The sequence below is a fragment of the Ambystoma mexicanum genome, chromosome 11 (assembly GCF_040938575.1).
Source record: "Ambystoma mexicanum isolate Mex_15411 chromosome 11, UKY_AmexF1_1, whole genome shotgun sequence".
NCBI classification, from domain to species: Eukaryota; Metazoa; Chordata; class Amphibia; order Caudata; family Ambystomatidae; genus Ambystoma; species Ambystoma mexicanum.
Window position 1 is genome coordinate 265,107,371 of NC_090934.1, and position 26,833 is coordinate 265,134,203.

The 26,833-nt window shown below is 47.6% G+C and overlaps 1 protein-coding gene across 5 annotated transcripts in view; it reads right to left on the reverse strand.

The window, feature by feature from the left end:
* The window catches only part of L3MBTL3 (L3MBTL histone methyl-lysine binding protein 3), a 1,294,236-nt gene that overhangs the window by 265,506 nt on the left and 1,001,897 nt on the right, over positions 1-26,833 (reverse strand). For all 5 annotated transcript variants that reach the window (XM_069622999.1, XM_069623001.1, XM_069623000.1 and 2 more), the window contains 2 exons: positions 2,886-2,985; positions 2,623-2,787 (listed from right to left, as the gene is read on the reverse strand). In XM_069622999.1, coding sequence (XP_069479100.1) covers positions 2,623-2,787; positions 2,886-2,985 — 265 coding nt within the window. The remainder of the gene's footprint in view (positions 1-2,622; positions 2,788-2,885; positions 2,986-26,833) is intronic.

The following is a 26,833-nucleotide window of genomic DNA, read 5'->3' on the forward strand; positions in this document are numbered from 1 at the left end:
AACTGCAGACATTCTGGGTGGTAGCTGTAGTGAGCATGCTAGGGCTTAGTGAGTGTGTCACTTTCTAAGAGGACTGGTTCATGAAGAGCAGTGGTGACCTAATATGTGCAAATTAGGTAATTGTGACTATATATAGGTACAAACTGGTGGCCACATTCGACTATACGTAAGGTGATAAGCATAGAATAACAGACAGGCAGTTATGCACAGAGATAGCAATTGCTCTAACAAAACCGATTAGAGGCAGTAATTTCAAATGGTTAAGCTGTTACAAGTCCTTCATAAGTGAATGCGGTTATAAGCAGACTGCTCAAAATTAGGTAGGCAGGTAGCAATAGCAGCCCTATGATCAAGTAGACAGTTAGCAATAGCAGCAATATGATCGAGATTCATATGAGCTAATAGTAATAGAGCATTAAATATTTTCACAAGCAGTGTGCTTAAGGCAGCATACAGACGCAATCATGTATTTCAAGGCATTGTTAGGGAATGTGCGCAGTTGAGTAATATAGCTGGGGCTCAATAGAGTGATTTGTACGTGTAGTTTGATAGACAGGGGCAATGTGCTAGAGAGGTGTGCGCAACTGACATTGTTAATTAATGTGCAATCTTATTTCAGCAGGAGCTGATATTCATGCAGAGCACGGAAGCACATTAAGACAGGGAGGACATGGTGGGTGGAGGTAGGGTAGTGATGGTAGATGTAAGAGTAGTAAACGAACAAAATGACATATCTGTAGATGAAATGCAAGAAGACAGGCGACGGATGAACAGTGGTAAAATGCGCATGGTGCAACTCAAGTGATGGAAACAGCACAGTGGGGATATTGATTACAGAGCAGAAATAGTACATGTTGGCAGGCATCTGTGGTACTGTGGCTTGCGTATCGGTGAAGTCTTTGGGCATAGGACAGTATCCACGTAACTGAACGTAACCGGCAGTCCGTCTATCAGCAGGCTGAGTGCCGGTTGTGAGGCAGGTGAAGATAAGCGTGCAGGCCGATGTAGACTGTCTGGGAGCAGAGATTACTCGAGGTAGGTGGTGGGAGGAGGAGAAAGAGGCAGGTAACAACTATGGTGGAGGGGTAAGCCTTGAACAAATAGGATGGGCTATGAGGGACAGGGCGGTTGCACAGGGAAGTGTTTGATGAAGTCTCACCTTATTTTGGGAAGGTCGGTATAGTGCAGAGCAGGGGATTAAGACCGTAGGTGCTCGGTCAGGCACAGTCAGGTGGAGCATTTTTTGGTTGCCTTTGTTGGGGGCCGGCTTTCGCCTGCCGGTGCCCCACAATTGGCTATCAGGTCAGGGAGGCCAATCAGGATCCGGCTGGGGCTCAGAGGGTGTTGGAGAAATGCGGCGGCAGCCATCTTAGAACGGCAAAAACCTTGTATTTTTAAATGCCGTAAATATGTGGTAAACGCTTTGTTTTTTGGCCCAGGTTGCTCAGGGAACTTGGAAGGGGCAAACGGTAGGTATATGAACATTACAGTATTGTTTTAGAAGTTGTGGGTGTGCAAGACAGTGAACACAGGCATGTGCCTTGTTAATAACTGTTCAAAGATACATGGTACGTTTTCATGGTGGCCATGATTTACAAAGATAGTCACAGAAAGAACAAAGCCAGACAGGGATACAACAATTAGTCAATAGTGTTGCAAGATACAGGGCTAAATACTCAGGCCAGTAATCCTTACAAGCTACAATTAAACGGGTTCACACACGACCTTCCAGTCAAACTCATCACACAGCCCACACAGTGTGGGCTACACTGCATACTACCAGTACAGGCGGCCCCACACACTGTGTACATAACTAGATTGTGAAACAGTGGGCCAGTGCCAGCTTTTACAAGCTTCTCGTGACATTCAGTGGACGTTTCTCACACTGCCCACCAGTGTGGACTTCTGTACTGCCCAGCAAACTAAGTTCCTGGCACTGCCTACCAAAGAAAGCTCCTTTACCATGAACCAGAGCCGACTTTTCACATTCAAATTCTCATTGACCACTACCTTATCACACTGCTCGCAGCACAAGCTCTCCATAACCACAAATGGAGCCCAAGTTAATTCTGTATTAGAAATGAGTTGAGGCACGAAGTAGTTAACAGATAAATGGGTCAGAAAGGAAGAAGATTGAAGAGGGATAGACTAAGGAAGGAGGACACTCAAATGTTTTCCTTAGTAACTGCAGTGCTCAAGACCATCATCTGTATGATTTCTGGAAAAAACAAAGCAATCTAATGGCCAAGACAGTCAGTAGACTTGAGCAGCTACTGCAGAGACCTCCAAGTAACCTTCACGTCAAATTATTGAATACAACTGGCCTGGGTCAGCCTTTCATCCTTCCGAGGACAATAAAACGAGTACTGCGAACATGGGTAGTAATCACAAATGTTATCCAAGGGCTTTAGACTATTCAGGTGTGATCTGGTATAGGCAAATGGCTGAAATTATAACCAATTCCGCTATGATTATGCTCCTTTCAATTTAAGCATATTGCTGCCATGAATTCTCCTTAGAAAAAAAACCCATGTCACCTTTTCCGAAACACATATTAAAAATTCTCTTATCTGCAAACACTGTCGCACTACAGAAGCGCCAGGCCTCAAAGAGGGAACTCACTTGGAATGTGGTGAGTCAGTTACAGGCTCCCCAGGCAAAGATGGGGTATCTGGCCTCTTAGGTTTCTGCATGCTGTTACTCGGCGGGGGTCGCTCTCCGCTGAGTCGGTCATGTAGGATGCTGTCCCGGCTGAGATTGACCTCCGAATAAGGGCAGCCAGCTGCCCTAAAGCAACAAAGAGAGAAGACAGTGCAGGTTAATGAATAAGCCAACTGAGTGGCAGTGTGACTCAATTTGTCTTCATCATCCCATTTCAGACATACTTGTGATGAGTTCCAAATCTGGGCCCTCGAATGTGCCCAATGCCCCTGCATCCGGGTGTTGGACAGCCCTGGCCTGGTGCCACCGGAACATCGTTGGGACCTAAGGGCACAATAACATGCTCGACAGTCAAAAACAGTAAGCAATTTCAGGCAAATAAACAGTTTGCTATTGAAAGTTCCCATATGCGTCTTCCCCGGAATGAGGATCATGTTTCAGCAGAAGAGGCCATAATGATATTTTATTTGTATCGCACTCATACACAAGTGTTTCAGAGCGCAACGGGGCAAGGGAGGGGAAGCAAGGGAGGAGAAAAACAACTGTCTTACTAGGCCCAGTGACATTGAAAACGTACAAGTGCAGGGGAGAGTGAAGTGGGAAAGTGCAGAGGGGAGAAGTGGAAAGTGCTAATCAAGGGATAAAACAACTGGTAGTGCAGCCAGCAGAGTGGCAAGTGCAAGGTTTAACACGCAAACAAGGGGTGTCTGATAAGTGCAGGTAAGGGGACTGTAGGGTTACAGATACAGACCCAAGTGCAGGGTTGCCAGGAGGCAGTGCAGGTGAGTGGATGGATCAGCAGGGACCTGGGCCCGAGGTCAGAGGGTAACCAGGTGCAGGGTACTGAGGCAGATAGATCAGCAGGGGAGAGGAAGAGCAAAGGAAGAAGCAAAGAGGAAGGTTGTGAGGTGCTTCTGGAACCAGAGGTGGTTCTCCTCAAGTTTGATAGGTGAACCTGGCACCATACCTGATGGAAAAGTGACGGGAGCCTACACCCAAAAAACACAGTGAAAAAATGGGAAAAACGCATGATTGCTCTGAAGAACGTTCTGTCTAGCATGAATGTGTTCCAAGTGAACAATAAATACTATATCCCATGTGCTTAATTACCATGGCAACAGTAATAGGATTGGTTGGGAGGTGGAGGCAGACTTGATATTACTGGAAAGCACAAAGATAACGAATGTCATCGTAGTTCAAATATAAATGGTCCTGTAGCACGTAGGTGGGACAATCCCTTTCCGGTAAGATCATGTCTGTAGCAAGATAATGCCCAGCCCCTCGAGTGAGATAATTCTCGTATTATATAGGGATGAACACTGGCCAACCCTAATTCATTATAACTGAAATTACCACATTATTGTGTATTTTAACATGCTTACCACATAAGCGAATATTTAACATTAAATCCAGAGCTACTTACCTTTAATACAAACATTTAAAAATAGATACTAATACGGCTGCTTTTTGTAATCTGATGATCACAACGTTTCAGCAAGAACGATTGAAAGAGTTTGGGCAATTCAATTAACTGAAAAAGGGGCATAGGACTTTGCTTTTCATACCGGCGGTTGGGGAGGGGGAAGGAAGGCAGCAAAATATGATTAATAAAAAATATGTCCCATTGCAAGTATAGGGACTTTCATGACCTCAGAATAGGGCGCAAAAGGATTACTGGCACCGGGGTCCTTACTGGTGCCGGTAATCCCTTTGCGCCCACCTCAGAATGAGGCCCATTGGGCCTCATTACACGGTAGGAGGTAACCATGCCGCTATTAGCGGCATGGCTACTCCCTTACCGCACACCGGGTCCGGCTAGGCGGTATGGGGACTTAACGGGTCATTCCGACCCTGGAGGACCCGGTAAGTCCCCATGCCAAATACCATTCCCCATTCCCATTCGAGCCCCATTAGGGCTCAATGGGAATGGGGAAGGAGCTAATAACGGTACCGCAATTTGCGGTACCGTTATTAGCTCTGAAGTCCCTTAGTGGGTCCCGTCCTTAACGCCTGGTTAGACCAGGCGTTAAGGACGGGACCCGCTGGGACCTCGTAGTAGGGTGCTAAGGGATTACCGGCACCAGTGATCTTACCGGTGCCGGTAATCCCCTAGCGCCTACCGTGCAATGAGGCCCATTGTGTTGCAGTACATTACAAACTGTTCACAACATTACCACAAAAGATCACACAATATAAATACACATGATACAAACAACGTTCATTTTAAAATGTCTTCCTCACTAAAAGAGAAAGGAAAAAGAAAAACAGCATACAATAACAAAAAAGAAAGAACATTAGCATACAGTCAGAATAAAAAAGAGAAGGCAAAAGAGACAACATTTAAACATAGTCACAAATTAGTGGCTCTTCACTTCATTATTGCCATGCTTTCTGGGCACGGCTGAATTAGGGAAAGATCACTGCATTTAGGGGAACATCTATACCAACGTTCCTCACAAAAACCATACAGTATTTACAAGAGCCTGAGCAGCTCGCCTCTCTTGTCCTGATATTAGCTTGGGTTATTAGGCAGCACCTAAAAACCACCTATAAGTAGAAACTATCGCATTGGAGTTCAAAGAGAAGCGAAATTACATGTGAGGGGGGACACAGCTTGTGAGTATTGTTTAGTTATTGACCCACCCATTGATTGCAATGGCCATGCTACCCATTGCCATTGCCACACTCTATCTGCCACTCCCTATCTAAAGCACATCCTCCTTGGATCACTTTGGCCTAGCATTATCAAGCAGTAACTGTGAGGGGATTTTTCCTAAAGTCCTTCTGGCAGTAAGACTTTAGTAAGCCATCTCGGTGGTTTGTAGATCCCCAACTCTTAGTATCAGTCTGTACTAGCTCAGGGCCTTGCTAGAGTGGAGAGCAGTCAGTCTTATCTTAAGAGGAAGATGTGAGCTGTAGGTAAGTACACTGAATCTTAGCTAGACAGGCACAACAAAGAAGCACTTACACTTACAATTATATAAAATGTATATATTTATTATATTTAGACCACAATCACTTTAAATACTTCAGACTTTTACATTAGAACACTTAAGAATACTTGATAATACACTTCAAAGGGCACTTTCACTTTTGTGTTTGCTCGCGGTTACATTTGTAGCAACGTTAGAAAGGGAAAAGACAATTGTATTGTATTATCAGTTATTGCGCACTCATGCGGTTTTCAACGGGTTATACGGTAGTACATTTACTCTGAAAACACATACTAAAGTCACTTAAAGGGAGGAAAATGGTTAGTTAGTGTAGCATGAGTTAGTTCAAGGCTCTAGAGACGGTTTCTTCACCTAGCAAATCTTTTAAGTCCAAAAACGCAACCACAGCTAAAGGCAGTTCATAGAGGACTTGAAGTCTTGACAATCAGCAAATAATTAAGAGTTCCTGTGTATTTCTTCCAGTGTCTAGAGTTATTGAAGCAGCAAGTTAACAACTAACAAATGAGACCTTAAAACGGACTCGAAAAGGGGACACAAGCAGCAGTTTGGGTCAGAGGTAAGAGGGGGTTGCCCTGTGCGCCACTATGTGCACTCCAGCGCTCTGGAGCGACTTCTTGGAATCAGGTAAGCAATACTTTTTTCACCCACAGTATCTTAGGTTAGAAGTAAATGTTTGTGCTGGATGCTCCACGATGTTGCATCTCTGGACCCGACCTCCGGATTCTACGGTCTGGTGACTGGGCAGGACAATGGACATGATCACTCAGCAGCAGTCTTGAGGGAGGACCTGTGGCAGGACTTTCAGCAACTTCCTGGTTCACTCTGTGGTTTTGGCACCTTTTCTGCAGCACAAACAAGAGACACGGATCGCCCGGTCAATCTTCTTCGCTTCCTGCAGTCCCACACTCTGGTGAGGGGCTCTGGGCGAGTTGGATTCGATCTCTGGAGTGTCCTTACGGGTTCAGCAAAGATTTGGGCAGATTTGGCCTTTCCACGACGATGCACTCTAAAAGTTCAGCAGGTCTCCTGGTATTTGGGTTCCGTGGCTCTGGAAGCTCCTAGAACCACAGGAGATAGCTTGTTTCAAAGGTCGTCTTGGGACTAGTTGTTCCCACCAGCCAAAGCAAAGGAGTTGTCCTCTTCGGAGCTCCTTGTCGCATAGAAAACGGGGTCAGGACAGCAGTGGTCGCGTCACAGTGTTGCAAATGACCTGCAGGCATCTCTGGTCGTCTTCTTCTTTGGTTACTTCTGTTTCCAGTGTTCGACTTACTTTTCACTCCAGAAGCCTCCCCTTTTATACAGTTGCAGCACACACTCCTCCACAATCTCTCTCAGCATTTTACTGAAAGGGACGTTTGGCTGTCCAATAAGGACAGCCAGACCCCCTGCGGGAGCTGCCCTATTCAGGCACTTTGGCAGACAAAGGACAGAGGGATGCAAAACTCCTCCCTTCCTGCCTGCCTGCCTGCCCAAACACTCTGGAGCCTAGGCGGGAATACCTACAGGTTCCCGCCAAAGGCAAAACATGCACACACTGACCACCCCAGAAGTGTTAACAAAGAACAACCACGCTAGTAATGGCAAAAAAAAAAGTGAGGCCTCAAGTTGTTAATTGGGTGCCCCTATTGTGCACTACCGAGGCTGTGGACATAGCCTGAAGTACAAAAAATATACAATAGTTGGTAGAACACATCCACTGCCACCAGCCATAACTAGGAGATTGTCTATGTGATTAAAAAAGCCACAGGAGCAAAGAGAAGGAGGGTGCAAGGTATCCCTTTGGCACTCCACTGAAGGTGGTGTGTGCCAATCTCTCAGACTAAAGAGTTTTGGGAGAGATACTAAGTATAGAACTATAGTTACTGGAGGATACAGAAAAAGAATCTTAAAAGGAGGACCCTAAGGTCTTCCCATAAGGAGCTATGTGCTGCAGTAGTCAAACTCAGATTCCTTTAAGAGCTATGGAGGAGATAGACTCCACAGTACAAGTAGAATACAAAATGACAGAGATGGACATGGTCAAGGCGATTGACAGATTAAACAGCCTTATAAGATATAGAGAATACTCCTAACAGGTCTTCAACATTGGTAAACCGAGAAGCTACCTTCTGAAATGGGCCAATCCTGCTCTCAGAAGATTTACAATGCAACTTAGGTTCAATATACTAGAGACAAAGGAATTTAGGAATATGTGGGTCAAAGAGGAACAAGGGGACGTGTGCAGGCATTGTGCTTGGGAAGTAGAGACTAGCAGACATATACTGACAGCATGTCCTGTTTTTAAGCCATTGTACAGCAAAGGGTATGGGGGCTTTGTGCGATCTATAGAGAGCATATGCAGAGACCAATTTTGGGCAGCCTTAGTGGGGGCCCAAATCCATTGTAGGCAGTGCTGCAGCTTTTAATATTTGGAAACGGGTGACTATTTTTAGTTAGTTAGATCATAGTCGCAGTTAATTACACTGTATGATATGCGTGATTTGGATATAGGAATTTTTCTATATTTTTTATTCATAACTATGGAGTTTATTTTAATTATTCAGAGTTCCAAAAGATAGAGCCAACCACAATAAATGAGAGGAAAAAGGCACCTGTCACAACTTTCTATATTTTTTATTCATAACTATGGAGTTTATTTTAATTATTCAGAGTTCCAAAAGATAGAGCCAACCACAATAAATGAGAGGAAAAAGGCACCTGTCACAACTTTTACGCAATTTGGAAAAGGATACAGATTTTTTAAAGGATACAAGGCCAACATCCGCTTTTGGAACCCCTTCACTCTGGGATGTCCTGGATTATCACCAAGATGGTTCTGGGATATCTTGGACGCTATGTTTGCACAAGACTTTCCCCCCAAGAGCGCAGCCTGTAGAAAGTATACCAGCTAACAGGCCAGGGGCTTAAGTGGAAAGGCAGGAGCAGAGCTAAGGGAACAAAGAAAAGGATAGTTCAAGATAGCAGCCAAAGAGGTACGAAATTACAGCACTTGTTCCCTCCCCCCGTACTTGCCCCCTCTTACCTGCTTAGCAAGACAGGAAGTCCCGTAACCTAAGAGAGTGCAGTAGGATGGTGACTTGATGATAGAAAATGGAAGTTCCAGTTGAAGGAAGTCTGTGCAATGGTCCAACTAACCCGAACGGCACGAGGGCGCAACTAGTAGTGTTCAAAATAATCCCCAAGTGTATTCAGCAGAGCGTCCCCAAGTGTAAGTAACCAATCCAGGGAGTGACCACCAGAAACAGGAGAGCGTCCGTTTGGTCACTTCAGTAGGTATACCGTTGTCTTCTTGTGAGGCGGGCAGCGCCGTTGGTCTGTCCGTGGTAAAGAGTTTGTATATGTTCCGTGTAATAGGCGAAGGGGAAGGAAAGCAAGAAACTTGTGCAAGAGTGATAGCACACTAGAGATAAAGAAAACGTGCGTGGAAGTTTTCAACAGAGAGTAGCACTGGAGGTCTTTTATTCTTGCATAAATCCAAATACCATAACATACGGGAGCAGGCGGAGACCAAATCCGAAATGGGAGCCAGGAGTTTGTTAACCAGGGGAAACAACCGAGGGAGTCAGGAGCCAGAAATCGAAGGAAAAGACGTTCAGAATAGTCCTTGATACAAAGCCGGGTCAGTAATAAAACAGGAAGAGTAACAATGTCGAGTACTCGAACTGAATAGTCAGTTTTAGGAGCACCCGTTACAGGGACACGCCACACTAAGTACTGGAGTCTGTTTCAGAACGCGAGGCACGTTGCGGGCGTTTCACGTGACCGCAAGCAGATGGAATTCTGGACCTTGTAGTGCAGCGGATTCCGTGAGCTGTAAACAGTCTCCAGGGTAGTTTCCACCTAGAAGTAAACACCCGCGAGCGTCCAGAAACAGGAATGCGGGGCATGACAGTACCCCCCGCAAAGGACGACCACCCCTGCGGGCACGCAGTCTTTCCAACCAAAAGGCCCGCAAGAGTCGGGGTGCATGCAGATTTGAGGCCGGTTCCCAAGTCCTATCTTCAGGACCGTAACCCTTCCAATCAATCAGGTAGAAACGCACTCCGCGACGCAGACGGGAGTCCAATATAGCACGTACTTCATATTCATCTTCACCCTGTACAATAATTGGAGCAGGGGCAACAGGAAGCCGAGTGCCAGGTATAAAAGGACGGAGCAGGGATACGTGGAAGACTGGGTGAATCCGCCAATGGGATGGTATGTTCAAACGGACAGCAACAGGATTGAGACAAGAAAGGATCTTGTATGGACCTACATAACGAGGCATGAGTTTCCGTTTACCCCGAATGTTGAGATGTTTAGTTGCCAGCCAGGCACGATCACCCGGTGCATAAGAGGGGGCAGGCGACTGATGTTTGTCCGCTTGTGTCTTTGCCCGGGACTGCGCAGCTTGTAGATGTGACATAACGGAATCCCGTATAGCAACCAGAGTGTCCCTCGTGGTTTTTGCTGCAGGGATTTGGTCCAAGGAAGGCAAGACAGGTGGAAGAATCCTTGGATGTAATCCATACAAGGCGTAAAACGGGGAACATCCTGTTGAAGTATGTCGAGAGTTGTTATAAGCAAACTCCGCTGTTCCCAGAACGGAAAACCAATTTGTCTGATGTTGCAAGCACAGGCAACAAAGGTATTGTTCCATGGTGCCCTTTGTGCGTTCGGTTTGTCCGTCCGTTTGAGGATGATAGGATGACGAAAGCCGTGCATCAATACCCAAAGAATGGGTAAGGGCTTTCCAGAACCGTGAAGTAAATTGAGTACCCCGGTCAGAAATCATGATTGTGGGTAGGCCGAAGAAGCGTACCACATGATCAAAAAAAAGAGTAGCCAATGATGAGGCGGTAGGTATACCTGAGCATGGTATAAATCGTGCCATCTTTGTGAATACGTCCACCACCACAAGCACCGTTGACATTCCCCTAACCAAGGGTAGTTCTACCACAAAGTCAAGTGAAACCGTATGCCAGGGATGTGGAGGAAGCGGCATGTTCATCAATAGACCGAAGGGTCTCCCCGGTTGCCTTTTACATTGTACACATATCGCACACGTAGATACGTATGACGCGGTGTCCTTCATACCTGGCCACCAGCACCATCGATGTAACAGGTCATAGGTTTTAAGCTGACCTGGATGTGCAGCTAACGGGGTATCATGGGCCCATTCCAAAGCCTTCCGTCTGGTGTGGTTGTCAGGTAAGTATAAAAGACCATGAACATAAGGAAGACCCGTGACAATCTGGGCACCCAAGGTATCAAGATAAGAGGAATGTTCTTTGGCCCACTGTCGAACTTGTTCCAGAAGTGAGGGGGAGACCGAACAAACACAAATGACAGAACCCGAAGGTAGCATAGAGGTAACCGATTCCCGGGTGTTGAAATCGGCTCCGACACGGGATAAGCATCTGCCTTTCCGTGTAGAGGTCCAGGGGGTTAAGTAACTGTGAAGTCAAATAGCGTGAAAAATAAATGCCAACCTATTTGTCGAGCATTGGTACATTTTGCGTGTGAAAGATCCTGTAGATTCCGATGGTCGGTGTACACAGTTACTGGATGTCGAGCACCCAGAAGGTGGTGTCTCCACTCTTTAAAGGCTGCTCGGATTGCTAGGAGTTCCCTCTCCATAACAGTGTAATTGCATTCAGCCTGAGATAGTTTACGGGAGAAATAAGCCACTGGATGCAGTTGCTGTGTAGTGGGGCAGATCTGTGACAGAATGGCCCCCACCGCGATAGCGGAGGCGTCAGCCTCCACTATAAACAGAAGGGAAGGGTTTGGATGCTGCAGAACGGGAGCAGTAGTAAAGGCTTCTTTTAATTCCTCAAAGGCCGACTGGGCTTCGTAATCCCAAAGGAATGGAATCTTCGGGCTGGTGAGACGGGTCAAGGGCGCCACTATCTCAGAAAACGAGGCAATAAAGCGCCTATAAAAGTTCGAGAAACCCAGAAAAGATTGAAGTGCCTTTACAGAATCTGGGACTGGCCAGTCCTTAACTGCTTTAACCTTGGAAGCACACATGAGCACCCCTTTCGCAGATATCTGAAACCCCAAGAACTCAACTGATGATGCATGAAATACACATTTTTCCAATTTGGCATAGAGAGAGTGTGTACGTAAACGCTGCAGTACAGAGCGAACGTGTTGGATATGTTGAGTGAATGAATCCGAGAAGATCAAGATATCATCTAAGTAGATCACCACATAGCAATCTAGCATGTCACCGAAAATATCATTAACAAAGTGTTGGAATGTGGCTGGAGCGTTACAAAGTCCGAATGGCATGACGCAATACTCATATAGCCCAAACTTTGTTTTGAAAGCGGTTTTCCATTCGTCCCCGCTTCGTATCCTCACCAAATTATATGCCCCCCTGAGATCTAATTTGGTAAAAATAGTGGAGGATGTCATCTTATCAAGCAGTTCCGTTATGAGAGGCAACGGGTACTGGTTCTTGACTGTTATCTTGTTCAAGGCTCTGTAATCCACGCAAGGGCGCAGATCCCCCTCCTTTTTCGGTACGAAAAAGATGGGAGAGGCAGCAGGGGACCAGGAAGGTCGAATATGTCCCAGACGCAATGCCTTCTCCACATACTCTTTCAGGTGTTCTTCTTCGTTCCTGGTCAGGGTGTAAATACGACCATGAGGTACCACTGCCCCAGGTACCAAATCAATGGGGCAATCATAACAACGATGTGGAGGGAGTTTTTCTGATAATCCTTTGTCGAACACATCGGAAAAGCCTTTGTATACTGCTGGTAGTTCGGGATTTAGATCTCCCAGCGTGGCATTAACAGAGGAGACATTAGACACCAAAGCCAAACAAGGAGACGAAGGCGTCACACCGGGGCTTCGAGAGCAATGTTGGGTACAGAACGCAGAAGAGAAATGCACTGTTTGTTTGACCCAATCAATCATAGGGTTATGAGTCCGGAGCCAAGAAAGACCAAGAATGATCCCAAACTGGGGGGCTGAAATAAGGTCGAAAACTATTTGCTCAATGTGGTCTTCTGAGGTAAACATGCGAAGTGGGACAGTCTGTTCCGTTATCCATCCGGACACCAGATCAGAACCATCTACTGCATGTACTTCCTCAGGTCTTTTTTTAGGAACCACCGGTATGCCATGGTGTTGAGCTAATTGTATGTCCATATAGTTTCCGCTAGCCCCTGAATCGATCATAACTGGACTGGTGAAGGGCTCAACACCAGGGAGGACAAAACACATGGCAAGATAGATGTGTGAGGAGGAAGGGCATTGGTCTGAGCCATCCATATGGCGACTCATCCTTAGGGCTCGGTTTAAGGACGAGTCTTGGCGTTTCCCGCTACCTTAACAGGTCTCTTAGGACATGCACGAATGAAATGACCAGATTGACCGCAATAGAAGCATAGGTTATTAACCATACGTCGTTCTCGTTCGGCTTTGGTTAGAGGACCTCTGATGGCCCCTATTTGCATCGGCTCGGCTTCTCCTGAGGAAGTAGTCGGAGTCGTTTCTGACTTGACTGAGAGGCGAAGGTCAGGACTACGCCGTTCGCCACGTCTTTGCCGCAGCCGAGCGTCGACCTGTAGGACCAAGTCCAACAATTCCAGGAAGCCGGTTGGTAAAGCCGGTACCACTGATAAGGTGTCTTTTAACTCATCCGAAAGACCCTTATAAAAGACAGCTGCCTTCTTCTGTTCGGGCCAGGTGGTTTCTGCTGCTAATTGATTAAAGCGAGCAAGGTAAGACAGAAGGTCTGATTTGCCTTGACTGATAGCAAGGAATTCGAGGTCCGAGGTTTGTGCCTTGTAATGCATATCGAATACGCTATTCATAGACTGAATAAGGGCATCAAAATTATATAGGGCTGGATCATTGGCTTCGAGTAATGGGTTAGCCCAAGCCGCTGCTGTTCCTCCCAGATGTGAAAGGAGAAACGCTGCTTTGGTAACAGCGTCAGGAAATGCCAGCGGTCGACAAAGAAAATGCAGACGGCATTGATTTACAAAGGTCCGATAAGTCTTAGGATCTCCATAGAAGCGTTCTGGAGGGGCCAAAGGGAACGGTCCAGGAAGCACAATGGGTGCGGAAGCAGAAGATTGTGCCTGGGGTACAGGAGGGGCTGCTGCGGCAGCAGCATCACCGAAGTCCTCATCGGGGGGTAAGGGCTGCACAAAACTCTGTAGTACATCCATACGTTGATGGAGAGTCGCATTCGCAGATGCCATATCGGAGGGTAAGGTCGCAAAGGCTTGCATCAAAGCAGCCATTGGATCAGCTCCAGTTTCCATGACCAATAGGCAAAAATAATAGGCTCCTAAATCTGTCACAACTTTTACGCAATTTGGAAAAGGATACAGATTTTTTAAAGGATACAAGGCCAACATCCGCTTTTGGATCCCCTTCACTCTGGGATGTCCTGGATTATCACCAAGATGGCTCTGGGATATCTTGGACGCTATGTTTGCACAAGACTTTACCCCCAAGAGCGCAGCCTGTAGAAAGTATACCAGCTAACAGGCCAGGGGCTTAAGTGGAAAGGCAGGAGCAGCGACAACAGAGCTAAGGGAACAAAGAAAAGGATAGTTCAAGATAGCAGCCAAAGAGGTACGAAATTACAGCACTTGTTCCCTCCCCCCGTACTTGCCCCCTATTACCTGCTTAGCAAGACAGGAAGTCCCGTAACCTAAGAGAGTGCAGTAGGATGGTGACTTGATGATAGAAAATGGAAGTTCCAGTTGAAGGAAGTCTGTGCAATGGTCCACCTAACCCGAACGGCACGAGGGCGCAACTAGTAGTGTTCAAAATAATCCCCAAGTGTATTCAGCAGAGCGTCCCCAAGTGTAAGTAACCAATCTAGGGAGTGACCACCAGAAACAGGAGAGCGTCCTTTTGGTCACTTCAGTAGGTAGAGCGTTGTCTTCTTGTGAGGCGGGCAGCGCCGTTGGTCTGTCCGTGGTAAAAGGTTTGTATATGTTCCGTGTAATAGGCGAAGGGGAAGGAAAGCAAGAAACTCGTGCAAGAGTGATAGCACACTAGAGATAAAGAAAACGTGCGTGGAAGTTTTCAAAAGAGAGTAGCACTGGAGGTCTTTTATTCTTGCATAAATCCAAATACCATAACATACGGGAGCAGGCGGAGAACAAATCTGAAATGGGAGCCAGGAGTTCGTTAACCAGGGGAAACAACCGAGGGAGTCAGGAGCCAGAAATCGAAGGAAAAGACGTTCAGAATAGTCCTTGATACAAAGCCGGGTCAGTAATAAAACAGGAATCAGAGTAACAGAATGTCGAGTATTCGAACTGAATAGTCAGTTTTAGGAGCACCCGTTACAGGGACACGCCACACTAAGTACTGGAGTCTGTTTCAGAACGCGAGGCACGTTGCGGGCGTTTCACGTGACCACAAGCAGATGGAATTCTGGACCTTGTAGTGCGGCGGATTCCGTGAGCTGTAAACAGTCTCCAGGGTAGTTTCCACCTGGAAGTAAACACCCGCGAGCGTCCAGAAACAGGAATGCGGGGCATGACACACCACTCATTCAGGGTTGAAAGTCCAGCAAACAGTGCTGGGGGTCTTGCTAGGAGAGGGGATGAAGCATAAGAATGATACATCTCCTATGAGTAACATCAAACTTTCGCCTGCCAGTTTTATTTCTAAGCAGTTGTCTGAGAGTGAATCCTTTAATTGCAGCTGTAAATGAGCGAAAGGTGTAATAAAAATGTCTTGGCCAACTGTGCCTTTAGCTACTTGATTTATATATGTTCCTTGCACTGAAGTCCTGTTATAAACAAGCACTCACAAAGCAAACACTTTTGGCTTGTGTAAAGGTATTAGATAGGCATTCACCAAACACAACTATTCTATTCCCAGTCATTCACACCATTTGCAGTTGTCATCTGATGGTCAGATTGTATCATTATGCCGGTGCCTGACAAATGCTTTTCACACACCTTCACAAAAGCCAAAATTGTTGGCTTTGCCAATGCATGTTTTGTTTGCTTTCTGGACTTTGTAGAATTGCATTTCCATTATGAACGCAGGATTAGGCATCCCGAGACAAGGAAGAGATAGGAAATAGTGGATTTACTCATTCTTAGGTTTTTACCCATCAACCTATTGGCAGTTTTTTTCAAAAAATAATACCAGTTTCCAGGGATAAATATATATTGGGTAAGAATTAGGGCAGGCCAACTGGTGTGGGACTACACAAGACTGATCCCTCTGTATTAGGTAACCCACCTTTTAATATAGGCCCATACTACACAAGTTGGTAGTGTGACTGAGCAGCCAGGCTTATCTTAAGAGGGGTAATGTGAGCTGTAGAGCTGTACAATGATTCAGTAAATACAGGTTATCAAAGAAAACACTTACACACTTAAAGTTTTATAATAAGTATTTATTCATGTATACACAAATATATTTAAAGCATTCTTTAAAAAGCAGTAACCAGCAGTAACAGTAATCCCGTTAGGATTAAATTCAAAAAGTGAACAATAAAGCAGGTAAGTAATTCATTCATACGTTACACATTTTCCAGCACCCAGAAGTGACATCATTTGAGGTCAGTATAACACTTATTTTGTATCACCTTTGCAGTATTGAGTTATAAAGGTTAGGGTTTGATCAGAACAGACTGGTATTCTATAAAAACCGTTAGATTCTTCCAAAGGGATGCAGGCACTCTTTTATCCCAGTATTAAAAGTGTTCAACAGTGAAAATCTGTAAGGAAACATGCACTGCCAAAGCCAATATGTTCAGAAGGAGGCATTTAGGGAGCCAGTACCGCGAAAGTCAATGGGCAAAGTCAAAGTTCTGATGCTCTTCTTCTTAGAAAAATGTTCTTAAATAGTCAGTGTTCACAAAGAAATCACAGCAACTCAGGAAGAGTCACCTTCAAGAAGCACAAGCTGAAAGTCCAGTGCAAGTGAGTTGAGGTCAACTCAGAGTAGGGTTAAATTACACTCCCAAAGGTAGAAAACGCCCACAAATGGCAAAAGGATACGTACCCCAAGCCCCACAGTACCTTTGAATTGAAGACAACGTTCTAGCTGGAGGCCTTCAGGTTGCAGTGCAGCAGACCCTTGTTCCTGGCCCTTGGTCATGGTGACGAAAGGGATGAAGTCTAGCAGGCTCCTGTGGCAGCACTCGAGAGAGGGACTTGGCAGCAATAGATTTGTCGGGATTCAGTGGCTCTCTGTGGTTTTGGTGCCTTTATCTCAGTGCCAAAGAAGAACAAACAGCTCTGGTTAGAAATTCCTTGACCCCTCCGTCCTGGAGTCTGGTTAGGGGACTCTGGATGTGGATTTCATGCTTCTGTAGCATCCTCTGGATGCCCACAAAGCTTTGGCCGGATTTGCACATCAGAAGAAAATGCACTCACAGATGGTCGAAGAACCCCGGTTATTGGGATTCTGCAGCTTTGGAAAGTCGCAGCAAGTCGGGGTTGCGCCAAAATAGAGTTTGTCTTGAGGCTAGTTGGTCCCACCAGCCTAAGGGAGGAAGTTGTCGCGCAGGGGTCTTCCCCGTCGATTCAAAAACAGGGGTCAGCACAGCTGCAGGGCTTCACCGGCACTTCACGGTCCAGGAGGGTGCTGCTGGCGTCTTCCCTCATCATCTTCTTCAGATGTTGTCCTCTAGTGGTCGACTCAGCTTGTAGTGCGAAAAATCTCGTTTTTAATGCAAATTCCCATTCATTCACAGCCCTAGGCTGTCAATCACACAGCAGGGTCAATCTGAACTGGTTTCACTCTGGCACACCTAGATACAAAGGACAGGGAGGTTTCGGGACCCCCTCTCACTTCCTATCTTTCCAGACACACTGGAGCCTGGGCAGGCTTCAGGGATGAAGTCTGCCAAAGGCAAAACACACAAAGAACTCAAACCTGATTCAAACAAAAGAGTAAAAGAAATGTTGAAATAAGAAGGGGCCATTTTGTGAAAAAGGCCACCCTTGGGTCCTGTACTGCAGCTGACATATCAGCCTGCAGATACAGGTCACCAGGTAGTAAAAAAGAAACCACTGCCACCAGCCATTGAACTGAGTTAGTGTAACAAAATGTTTCATGAGGGTGGTGTGTGCTGGACCCACAAAGGAAAAGGTAAGAAAGCCATGGGTCATCTTACTATTCTTGGGAACAGTAGTTCACCCAAAATAAATGCAGTTAAACAAGTCAATCCCTTAAACATCAATCCCTCAAAACATCAAGGGACTTCTCAGTGGCACTGCACAAAAGGTGCTGTGTGTCACAATGCAAAAAGCAGATGCCTATGGAGTTTACCAGACTCCATAAAACAGTAAGAAACACAGAAAATCATAGTCAGGAAAACACATGAGAGAGTGAGATAAAAGTCCCACTCACTCAGGAGTTAAAAATAAAAAAGCCCCGAGTCCAGCCAAAGAGCTGGGGGTCTCTAAGGTTAATTGGCACAGAAATGAAAATTCTCCCTAACAATATATGAATAATTAAAACTACTCACCGTAGTGACTAGAGTACTCAAAGTGCACTTTCTTCCATCCTTCTGGGCGTCCCCCAACATGGGGACGGTATCAGAACCTCTGGCAGCAAAATATTGAGCTTTCCCTATACATTTAGTGCATGGCCTGGGCGTGGGAAAGCCCCGCCGAGGCCCCGCCCTCCGGCACCTCACCTCAGCCCCCTTTGAACACATGGGCCGTTAGATACTTGGCTACACTTATTACATGCTAACTCCTGGCATACAAGCAGGGGAAGGTGGGTGGGACGTATGGATAAAAGGGGACTATGAGTACTCTAGCCACTAGAGTGTGTAACTTTAATTATTCATACGTCCTGTCCTGCTTCCTCTATGCTTGTGTGTGATTCCACCGAACAAGACCATAGGGTGGAACCGTGACAACCTGCCTCATATCTAGGAAGAAGCAAAAAGGTTACCGCCTGACCGAACTCTGCATTGCGCCTGGAGCTAGTATCCAGGGAATAGTGCTTACAGAAGGCTGATGGAGTGGCCCAAGTAGCCGCCTTGCTGATGACATCCCAAGAAGCATGTCTCTGAAACGTGACGGCCATGGCCTTATCTATGACCGCATGGGCAGAAACCACTTCAGGAACCGGTTTGCCCGTGGCTGTGTTTGCCTACGAAATGGCCTGAACCATCCAATTTACGATAACATTTTTGGAAGCCCGAGACCAGGGCAGGAGCACCCAAAAGTGACAAACAATACCTCAGACTTCCTGAAGGATTCATCTGAGAGGTCAAACTCGACAACCCTCTTGAGGTTCAAGGAATGTAGGGCCCCCTCTGCCTCTGACTGCCAATTCGGGAAGAACACCAGCAGGCAGATCTGCTTATTCAGATGAAATGGAGAGACCACCTTGGCCAAGAAGTTTGGGTGAGTGCGCAAGATGACCTTGTCGATGTGTAACGTGGTGAAGGGCTTGCACGAAGGCGCCTGCAGCTCACTGAACCTGCATGCAGAGGTGAGAGCTACCAATAGAACCATCTTTAGCGTTACCAGCCAGATTTCCACGGAGGCAATCGGTTCGAAGGGTTTGCGCTGCAAAGCTGCAAGAACCACATGAGGTCCCAGACCGGATGCAGCCTATGCACCAGAGGAAAAAGCCTAGACAACCCCTTGAGGTGGGCCTTAAGCATCGGGTTGGCTGCTGAAAACGCATGCTTAGGGGAATTCTTGTAAGGCCTGATGGCCGCCAAATAAGTGCAGCAAGTATCCACCTGAACCCCCGAACGAGCCAGGTGCGCTGAAAAAGCCAGTACGTCATCCAGAGAACAGGTGACAGGATTCAGACCCTTGTCACAGGCCCAATGGCAGAACCTAGTCCATTTACTCTTATACTGGGACCGAGTAGAGGGCCTACTGGCCTGTTCAATGATGTCCCAGTTGTCATCCGAGAATTGCATGTGCTGAAGCCTTAGCTGGTCAGGAACCAGGCCGCCAACGCCAGCCTGGACGGGTCTAGATGTTCCACTGCCCATCTCTGCTGCGTCAGGAAGCCCCTGTTGGGGATCGGCAGGTGGACTGGACCCTGGGAGCACAACTGCAATAGATCTGAAAACAAGGCTCTCGAAGGGCAGTGGGGGCAATCAGGATGAGGCTGCAGCCCACTGAAGCTCGGAATTTGTGGAGGGTCTGCTGGAGCAGGGGGGGTGAGGGGCTGGAACGCATAACACCTGCGGCCGTGCCAACAGATCTGGAAGGCATCTCCCAGAGACCCCCAACCCTGTCATGCCCACAAAGCAAACTGGGGGCACTTGGAATTTAGAGGATATGTGAAGAAGTCCAGGTTTGCGAGCCCCAAAGGCTGGAACAGGGGCAACAAGGAGTCAGTGTGCAACTCCCACTCATAGGTGTTGAACCCCAAGCGGCTTAGCTGGTCCGCTTCTGCATTGCTATCCCCTGGGAGGTGGACTGCCGAAATCCAAACCCTTTCCATCAGGGCCCATTCCCAGATTGATACTGCTTCCAGGGCAGACATTCATGGAAGCACCGGCACCGTTATTAACAGTGCTGGTGCTTCCATGCTCCCCATTGAGTCCTACGGGACTCAAATGGGAATGGGGAGTTACAATTACTGCTGCCTGACTTACCGGACCGCCGGGGCTGTAATGCCCCAGTGTATCCGCCAAGTCAGGCAACGGTAATTCATTGCAAGTCCGGCGGCAACCTGCCGGTTTTACCAGCAAGGTTACCGCCAGACTTGTAATGAGGCCCCAAGTCTCAGGAGGGTGATCGGAAGCACACAATAAGCACACACAGTAAAACTCCACAGAATACAGATGTAAATCAAACATACATTTATTATAGGCCTTTATAACCAAAGACAAATAAACCACAGTAATAATAAAACAGTTACCACACACGCTTTTCACTATGTAACATATATACAAAATGCAGTTAGCCTAATGCTGATGAAGAGGGAGAAAATAACCACAATCTGCAACAGAAGAGGTAAGTTCAACACAGGTATCGCATTAGGCAGTTCTTCGAAGTCACTCCCTATCTTATGGAGTGCAGCCCTAAAACGTGAGGCGGCTATTGTTCAAAAGTACAGCAGAGCATTAACAAGGCACAGGCATGCATAAAGCCAAAAGCGGGTTCTCTTCAGGGAGCTGTAGCTGTTGAGGAAGGGGGTTGAGGTGATGAAGAATAAAGCCCTAATCCTCGAGAAGGGTCTACTCTTGAAGACAGAGCGATTTTCAGAGTTCGGGAATAGCTGGAGAGAGCACGCTAGCCCGGGGAAGGTGAGTATCTTTTCAGGGATTGCAAGTACTCACTGAACCCTCAACATAGTCCAGGCCGAACTTTGCCAGTCTAGTCCAGTTCGCTAGTAGGTTTCACCTCTGCAGTTACATGACGCACCAGCTCTCAGTGGCTGCGGGACGATCGTTCCTGGCCGAACAATAGCCTTTTCTCAGCTCTCAAAGAAAGGAGAACAAGTTACTTCTTACCTGGTAACGTTCTTTCGACGGGATGTTCCTCCGACGTATTCCTTATCTTTGATAATACGTTTCCAGCTTGCTGGCCTTGGAAATCTTTTCTGTAGAGGGCGCTGCGCGTCGACGTCCGCCGAGTCGATGTGCTTCGACGCCCACCGTATCGGCGCCGACGTCACCATGCCCATAAATAGCCACGCGCTGCGTCCGTTGCTCAGTTCTGTTTTTGTAGCATAAGAAAACTCATGCCTGAATTGGTTAGTTACCTGGAAGGAGCGTAAACTGCGACCACAAGGGAAGTTATCACTGCGGCGATGGTTGGGAGGGGCGATAAGGACTACGTCGGAGGAACATCCCGTCAAAAGACCGTTACCAGGTAAGAAGTAACTTGTTCTTCAAAGGGATTGTGTCCTCCGACGTATTCCTTATCTTTGATAGACTCCCATAGCAGTGGCATGTAATTGGAGGCGGGAGTGAGAGTGTTATGTATCCCTTTAGGGATGGACCGAATGTAATACGGCCTTGCCAAATCGGTCTCTTGAGCAGTGGATGAATCCAGATTGTAAAATTTTGTGAATGTATGTGCGGACGACCATGTGGCAGCCGCACATATGTCCCGGACCGGTACCCCTCTTTGGAGAGCCGAAGAGGCTGCGATACCCCTGGTTGAATGAGCCCTGAGATTTTGGGGTGGCTCTTTCCCTGCTAGTCTATAACATTCCAGGATGGCCAAAATAATCCACCTGGAGATGGTTTGTTTTGTTATGGGTAGTCCCAACTTGTGACCTGAGTATCCTACAAACAGTTGGTCTGCTTGCCTGATCCTAGCCATTCTGCTGATGTAAAAGCTGAGAGCTCGCCGAGGGGCCAGCCTATGTACCCTTTCCGCCTCTTTCCCCGGATGGGGAGGAGGGTAGAACGAAGGCAAGGTAATTTTCTGAGTAATATGAAATTCAGAAACCACCTTTGGGAGGAAATTAGGCTTCACCTGTAGGACAACTTTGTCCTTGTGGAATATTGTATGTGGGGGTTTACAGGAGAGAGCTTGTAGCTCGCTCACCCTCCTAGCAGATGTTAGTGCTACCAATAGGACAGTTTTAAGCGTGAGAAAACTCAGCGCGCAAGAGTGAAGTGGTTCGAATGGAGTGCCCATTAAGAAGTTTAAGACTAAATTTAAGTCCAATAAGGGAACCTGGAATGGTTTTGGAGGGTAAACATTAGTTAGTCCCTTGAGAAATTGTACCACTAGAGGAATTTTGTAATACGATGGTTCCTCCGCAGTGCGCTTAAAGATAGAAAATGCTGCAAGATAGCCTTTTACAGTGCCCACTTGAAGGGCTGAGTTTGCCAAGTAGAGTAGAAACGATAACAACGTTGGTGTACCACATGAAAAAGGGTCGATATTCTCTTCCCTACACCAGCTGCAAAATTTGTTCCAACGGCAGCGGTATACAGACTTTGTTGCCGGTCTTCTGGCCGAAAGCAACACCTCCATGACGTCATCAGGGAGATCCCAATCCTTGGACCTCAACTTTTCAGAAGCCAAGCGTGAAGGGTGAGGGTTCTGGTGTCTGGATGGAGAACCTGACCTCCCTTCTGCGAGAGAAGATTCTCTTTGAGTGGAAGACGGATTGGAGGACAGATGGACATATCTAGAAGGTCCGGGTACCACGTTCTGCTGGCCCAATCCGGGGCAATTAGGATAATGGTTTTCCGGAATCTTCTCAACCTCCTGATCATTTGAGGAATAACAGGGACTGGAGGGAATGCGTAAAGGAGTGGGAACTCCCAGTCCACTACAAACGCATCTCCTAGAGCTCCTCTCGGGGGAAATTCCCTTGAACAGAACAGATCACACTTCTTGTTGTTGCTTGTGGTGAACAGATCCACCTGAGGGGTTCCCCAAAGGGTGAAGATCTCTTGAAGGACTTCCTGAGCTAGCTCCCACTCGTGGAAGACTGTGTTCTGCCTGCTCAGAGCGTCTGCTGTCAAGTTCTTCTCTCCGGCTAGGTGGACAGCCGAAAGAGATTCCTTCTTCGATTGCCCAAAACCAGAGCTGCATCGCCTCTCTGCACAGTGGCAGTGATCCTATGCCTCCTCTTGTTGAGGTAGTGCATGGCCACCGTGTTGTCCATCATTATCAGGACATTTCTCCCCTGTACTGATGGCAGGAAAGCTTTCAGCGCTAGTCTGATTGCTCTCAGCTCTAATAGGTTGATGTGTAGTCTGGACTCCGATGGAGACCAACGACCGCTGATGGTCAAGTCGTTGGCATGGGCTCCCCACCCAGTGAGTGAGGCGTCTGTGACTACTGTTATCTCTGGCCATGGTTGCCAAAACAGTTCTCCTTTCAAGATGTTCTCTGGATAGGCCCACCATTGAAGGTCACGGGCTACCTTGTCCGGAATCCAGAGGAGATCTGTCATTCTCCCTGAGAATTGCGACCACTGACTTCTCAGTGCCCACTGAAGAGATCTCATTCTCAGGCGAGCCTCTGGCACAAGGAAGATGCACGATGCCATGGGGCCTTGCAACCTCAAAAAGTCGAAAGCTGGGAGACGTTGGGCATTTTGAAACTTGGTGACCATCTGTAGAATATCTTGAGCCCTCACCTCTGGTGGCGAGGCTTTTCCCAGGGAAGTGTCCAGGACCGCTCCAATGAACTGGAGTCTCTGTGATGGTATCATCTGTGACTTCTTTAAATTGAGGGAGAAGCCCAGTCTGTGAAGGAAGTGGCAGACATAATCTAGCTGGGCCTGGGCCTGGGCCTGTTCCAAAGATACAGCCCTGATCAGCCAGTCGTCCAGGTAGGGGTAGACGTGGATCCCTTCCCTCCTTAGACTCGCCGCCACTACCGACATCAGCTTGGTGAAGACCCTCGGGGCGGTGGTCAGCCCAAATGGCAGAACTCGAAATTGATAATGAGAGTCGCCAATTGTGAACCTCAGGTATTTCCTGTGTTTGAGATGGATTGGCACATGGAAATAAGCACCCTGAAGATCCAGAGATACCAGCCAGTCCTGGAGCTGGAGGGCCTGAAGGATCTGAGAGAGAGTTACCATCTTGAACTTGTCCTTCCTGAGGAACTTGTTCAATTCTCGTAAGTCCAGGATGGGTCTCAGTCCTCCGTCCTTCTTTGGTATGAGAAAGTAGGGGGAGTACCAGCCCTTGTTCCTTTCCGCTACAGGTACCGGTTCTATGGCACCTTTCTCTAGCAGGTCTATAATTTCCTGCAAGAGGAGCGGATCTGAAACTTTCAGAGAGCTGTTCCCCGGTGGATGACTTTGAGGAATGTGTAGAAAGGGTAGGCAGTAACCTTGGGCAACTGTTTCCAATGCCCAAGCATCTGACGTTATAGCCTGCCATTCCGTCAGATGGTGAGTTAACCTGCCCCCTACAGGTGTATTGTGTGGAAAGGCCTCAGAGTGGTTTTGGGGCGGCTGATGCAGATGCCGAGGGTAAAGAGGCACCTGCTGCTGCTGCGGCCTTAGTACTTTTGACCCGTCCACCTCGGGTGGATCTCCTTTGGCCTCTTTGAGCCGGCTGACCTCTGCCTTTCCCGAATGCGGAATAATAGCGAAAGGACTTTCCTCTTCCAGAGGTTCCTGAGGGGCGAAAAGAAGGTTGGCGGATAGCAGCTCCTAAAGATTTTGCTGATGCTTTAGAAGTCTGTAACTTTTCCAGACTGTCATCAGCCTTTTTCCCGAATAATGAAGAGCCGTCAAAGGGCATATTCAAAAGTCTGGCCTGTACACATCTGGAGCAAAGCCCGACTTTCGCAACCACGCATGCCTGCGGATTGTTGTACTTGCCGCCATGGTCCTGCTGATACTGTCAGCGGAATCGATGCCAGTTTGAAGTGATTCGCACATGGCATCCTTGCCATCTTTAATAATGTTAAGGAAGGCTTCCTTTTCCTCTCCTTCGGGTATGCAGTCAGCCGCTGATGAAGCACACTCCCATAGTGTGTGACTGAACCTGGCGAGCGTACAGGTGGCGTTGATGGACTTCAGCACCATACTACAGGCAGAGAAAACGTTCTTCGCCATAGAGTCGTACCTCTTGTCATCTCTATCCTGTGGGACAGTAGGGTAAGCGGTCCTACTGCTAGATGAAGTTGCCGCTTGAACCACCAGGCTCTCTGGAGACGGGTGTTTTGGTAAGTATTCAGGGTCAGCAGCCGCTACCCTATACTTGGTTGACAATCTTTTAATGACTGCAGAGATAACTTCGGGGGTTTCCCAATTAGATGCAATTTTCCTTTGTAAGGCTGCATGGAAGGGGACCACCGGGTCCTCCTGTGGGCCTTTGTCTAATATATCTGTTAGGTCCTCCTGTTGAAAAACAGGTGAAGGCGCAGACCAACCCATAAACTCAATAATACTTGCCATCAGGGTTCTATAGGGTGTTTCGGCATGTTCCCCTGGGTCTGGCTTAACAAATTCCACTTCTGGGGAAGTGTCCAGCCCACTTGCCTCATGTAGTGACTCCTGTAGGTCCTTCAGCATTCTTTCCTCAGAGGTGAAATCCTCTGCAATAGGCAGTGTGGTCCTCTGTAACCCGAATGTTTCCTGGTCAGAATCTTCCCCCTCTTCATAAAATGAAGAAAGTCCAGGGTACTCTGACCTCTGAAATGGAGTAAAACCCATCTCTAAGGCAGAAGGAGCCAAACTCGTCGTTATTGGACGAGAAAACGTCGATGTCGTCGACGTAACAGGCTTCGAAGGCGCCGAAAACGGCGTCGAAAAAACTGGAAATGGTCTCAAAGAACTCCAGAGGATCGGGATCCTACTCGAGGGCATCGACGACGGTCTCCGCGTCGTGCCGGAGGCCCTTGAAATCACTGTTGGTTGTGGAGTGGCCTTGGTCGTCTCTTTCATCGGCGTCGAGTCGATCGACTGATGCGTCGAGTAACCCTTCAACAACGGCGTTGATGGCGCCGATCCGTGCGTCGAAGGAATCTTCGACGGCGTCGAAGACGGTGCCTTCTTACCCGATGGCTCATGGCGCTCTCTGTTGGAATGTTTCGCCGGGTGCTGCGACTCGCGGCGTTTTGATTTTTTGGGTTTTTCACCCGGGGTATCACCCTCAGCTGTCTTCGAGGGGGTCGAGGCCGCGTTCCCGAAGACGCTTAACATTTTCTTTCTGAATTCCTCCCACTCAGCTTGAGAACTGTGTTTAGTGGGACAGGAGACCCTTTCTGGGGACACAGAAGACGACGAGGAATGGGACCTTCGACGTCTCTTTTTTGAGTGTCTTGATCTCGACGAATGGTGGGAGCTGCTTCGAGATCTAGAATGGGAATGTTTTCGACGGCGAGGAGACGAATGCCTCGACTCAGCTGACGAAACTTTCGAGGAGGTTTTGGCTGACTTACCTCTCTCGAGCTTCCCCTTGCGCTCCTTCAAGGCTTTCGCCATCATGGACATGCAGTCCTCACACTCCGAACAATGGTGCTCGGATCCCAAGCACCATAAGCAGATCCTGTGTGGATCCGTTATTGACATTTTTTTTACCACAGTCCCGACATTTCTTGAAGCCGGATTGCGGCGTCGTCGGTTCTGATGAAGAAGCCATCGAGAACGATAAGGTATATTCGAGTAGAAATAGATAGTTATCCTGACTGAACTGAGCAACAACGTTCCGAGGCCCCACGAAGCGCGGAAAAACGTAACTGAGCAACGGACGCAGCGCGTGGCTATTTATGGGCATGGTGATGTCGGCGCCGATATGGTGGCCGTCGAAGGACATCGACTCGGCGGACGTCGACGCGCAGCGCCCTCTACAGAAAAAATGTCCAAGGCCA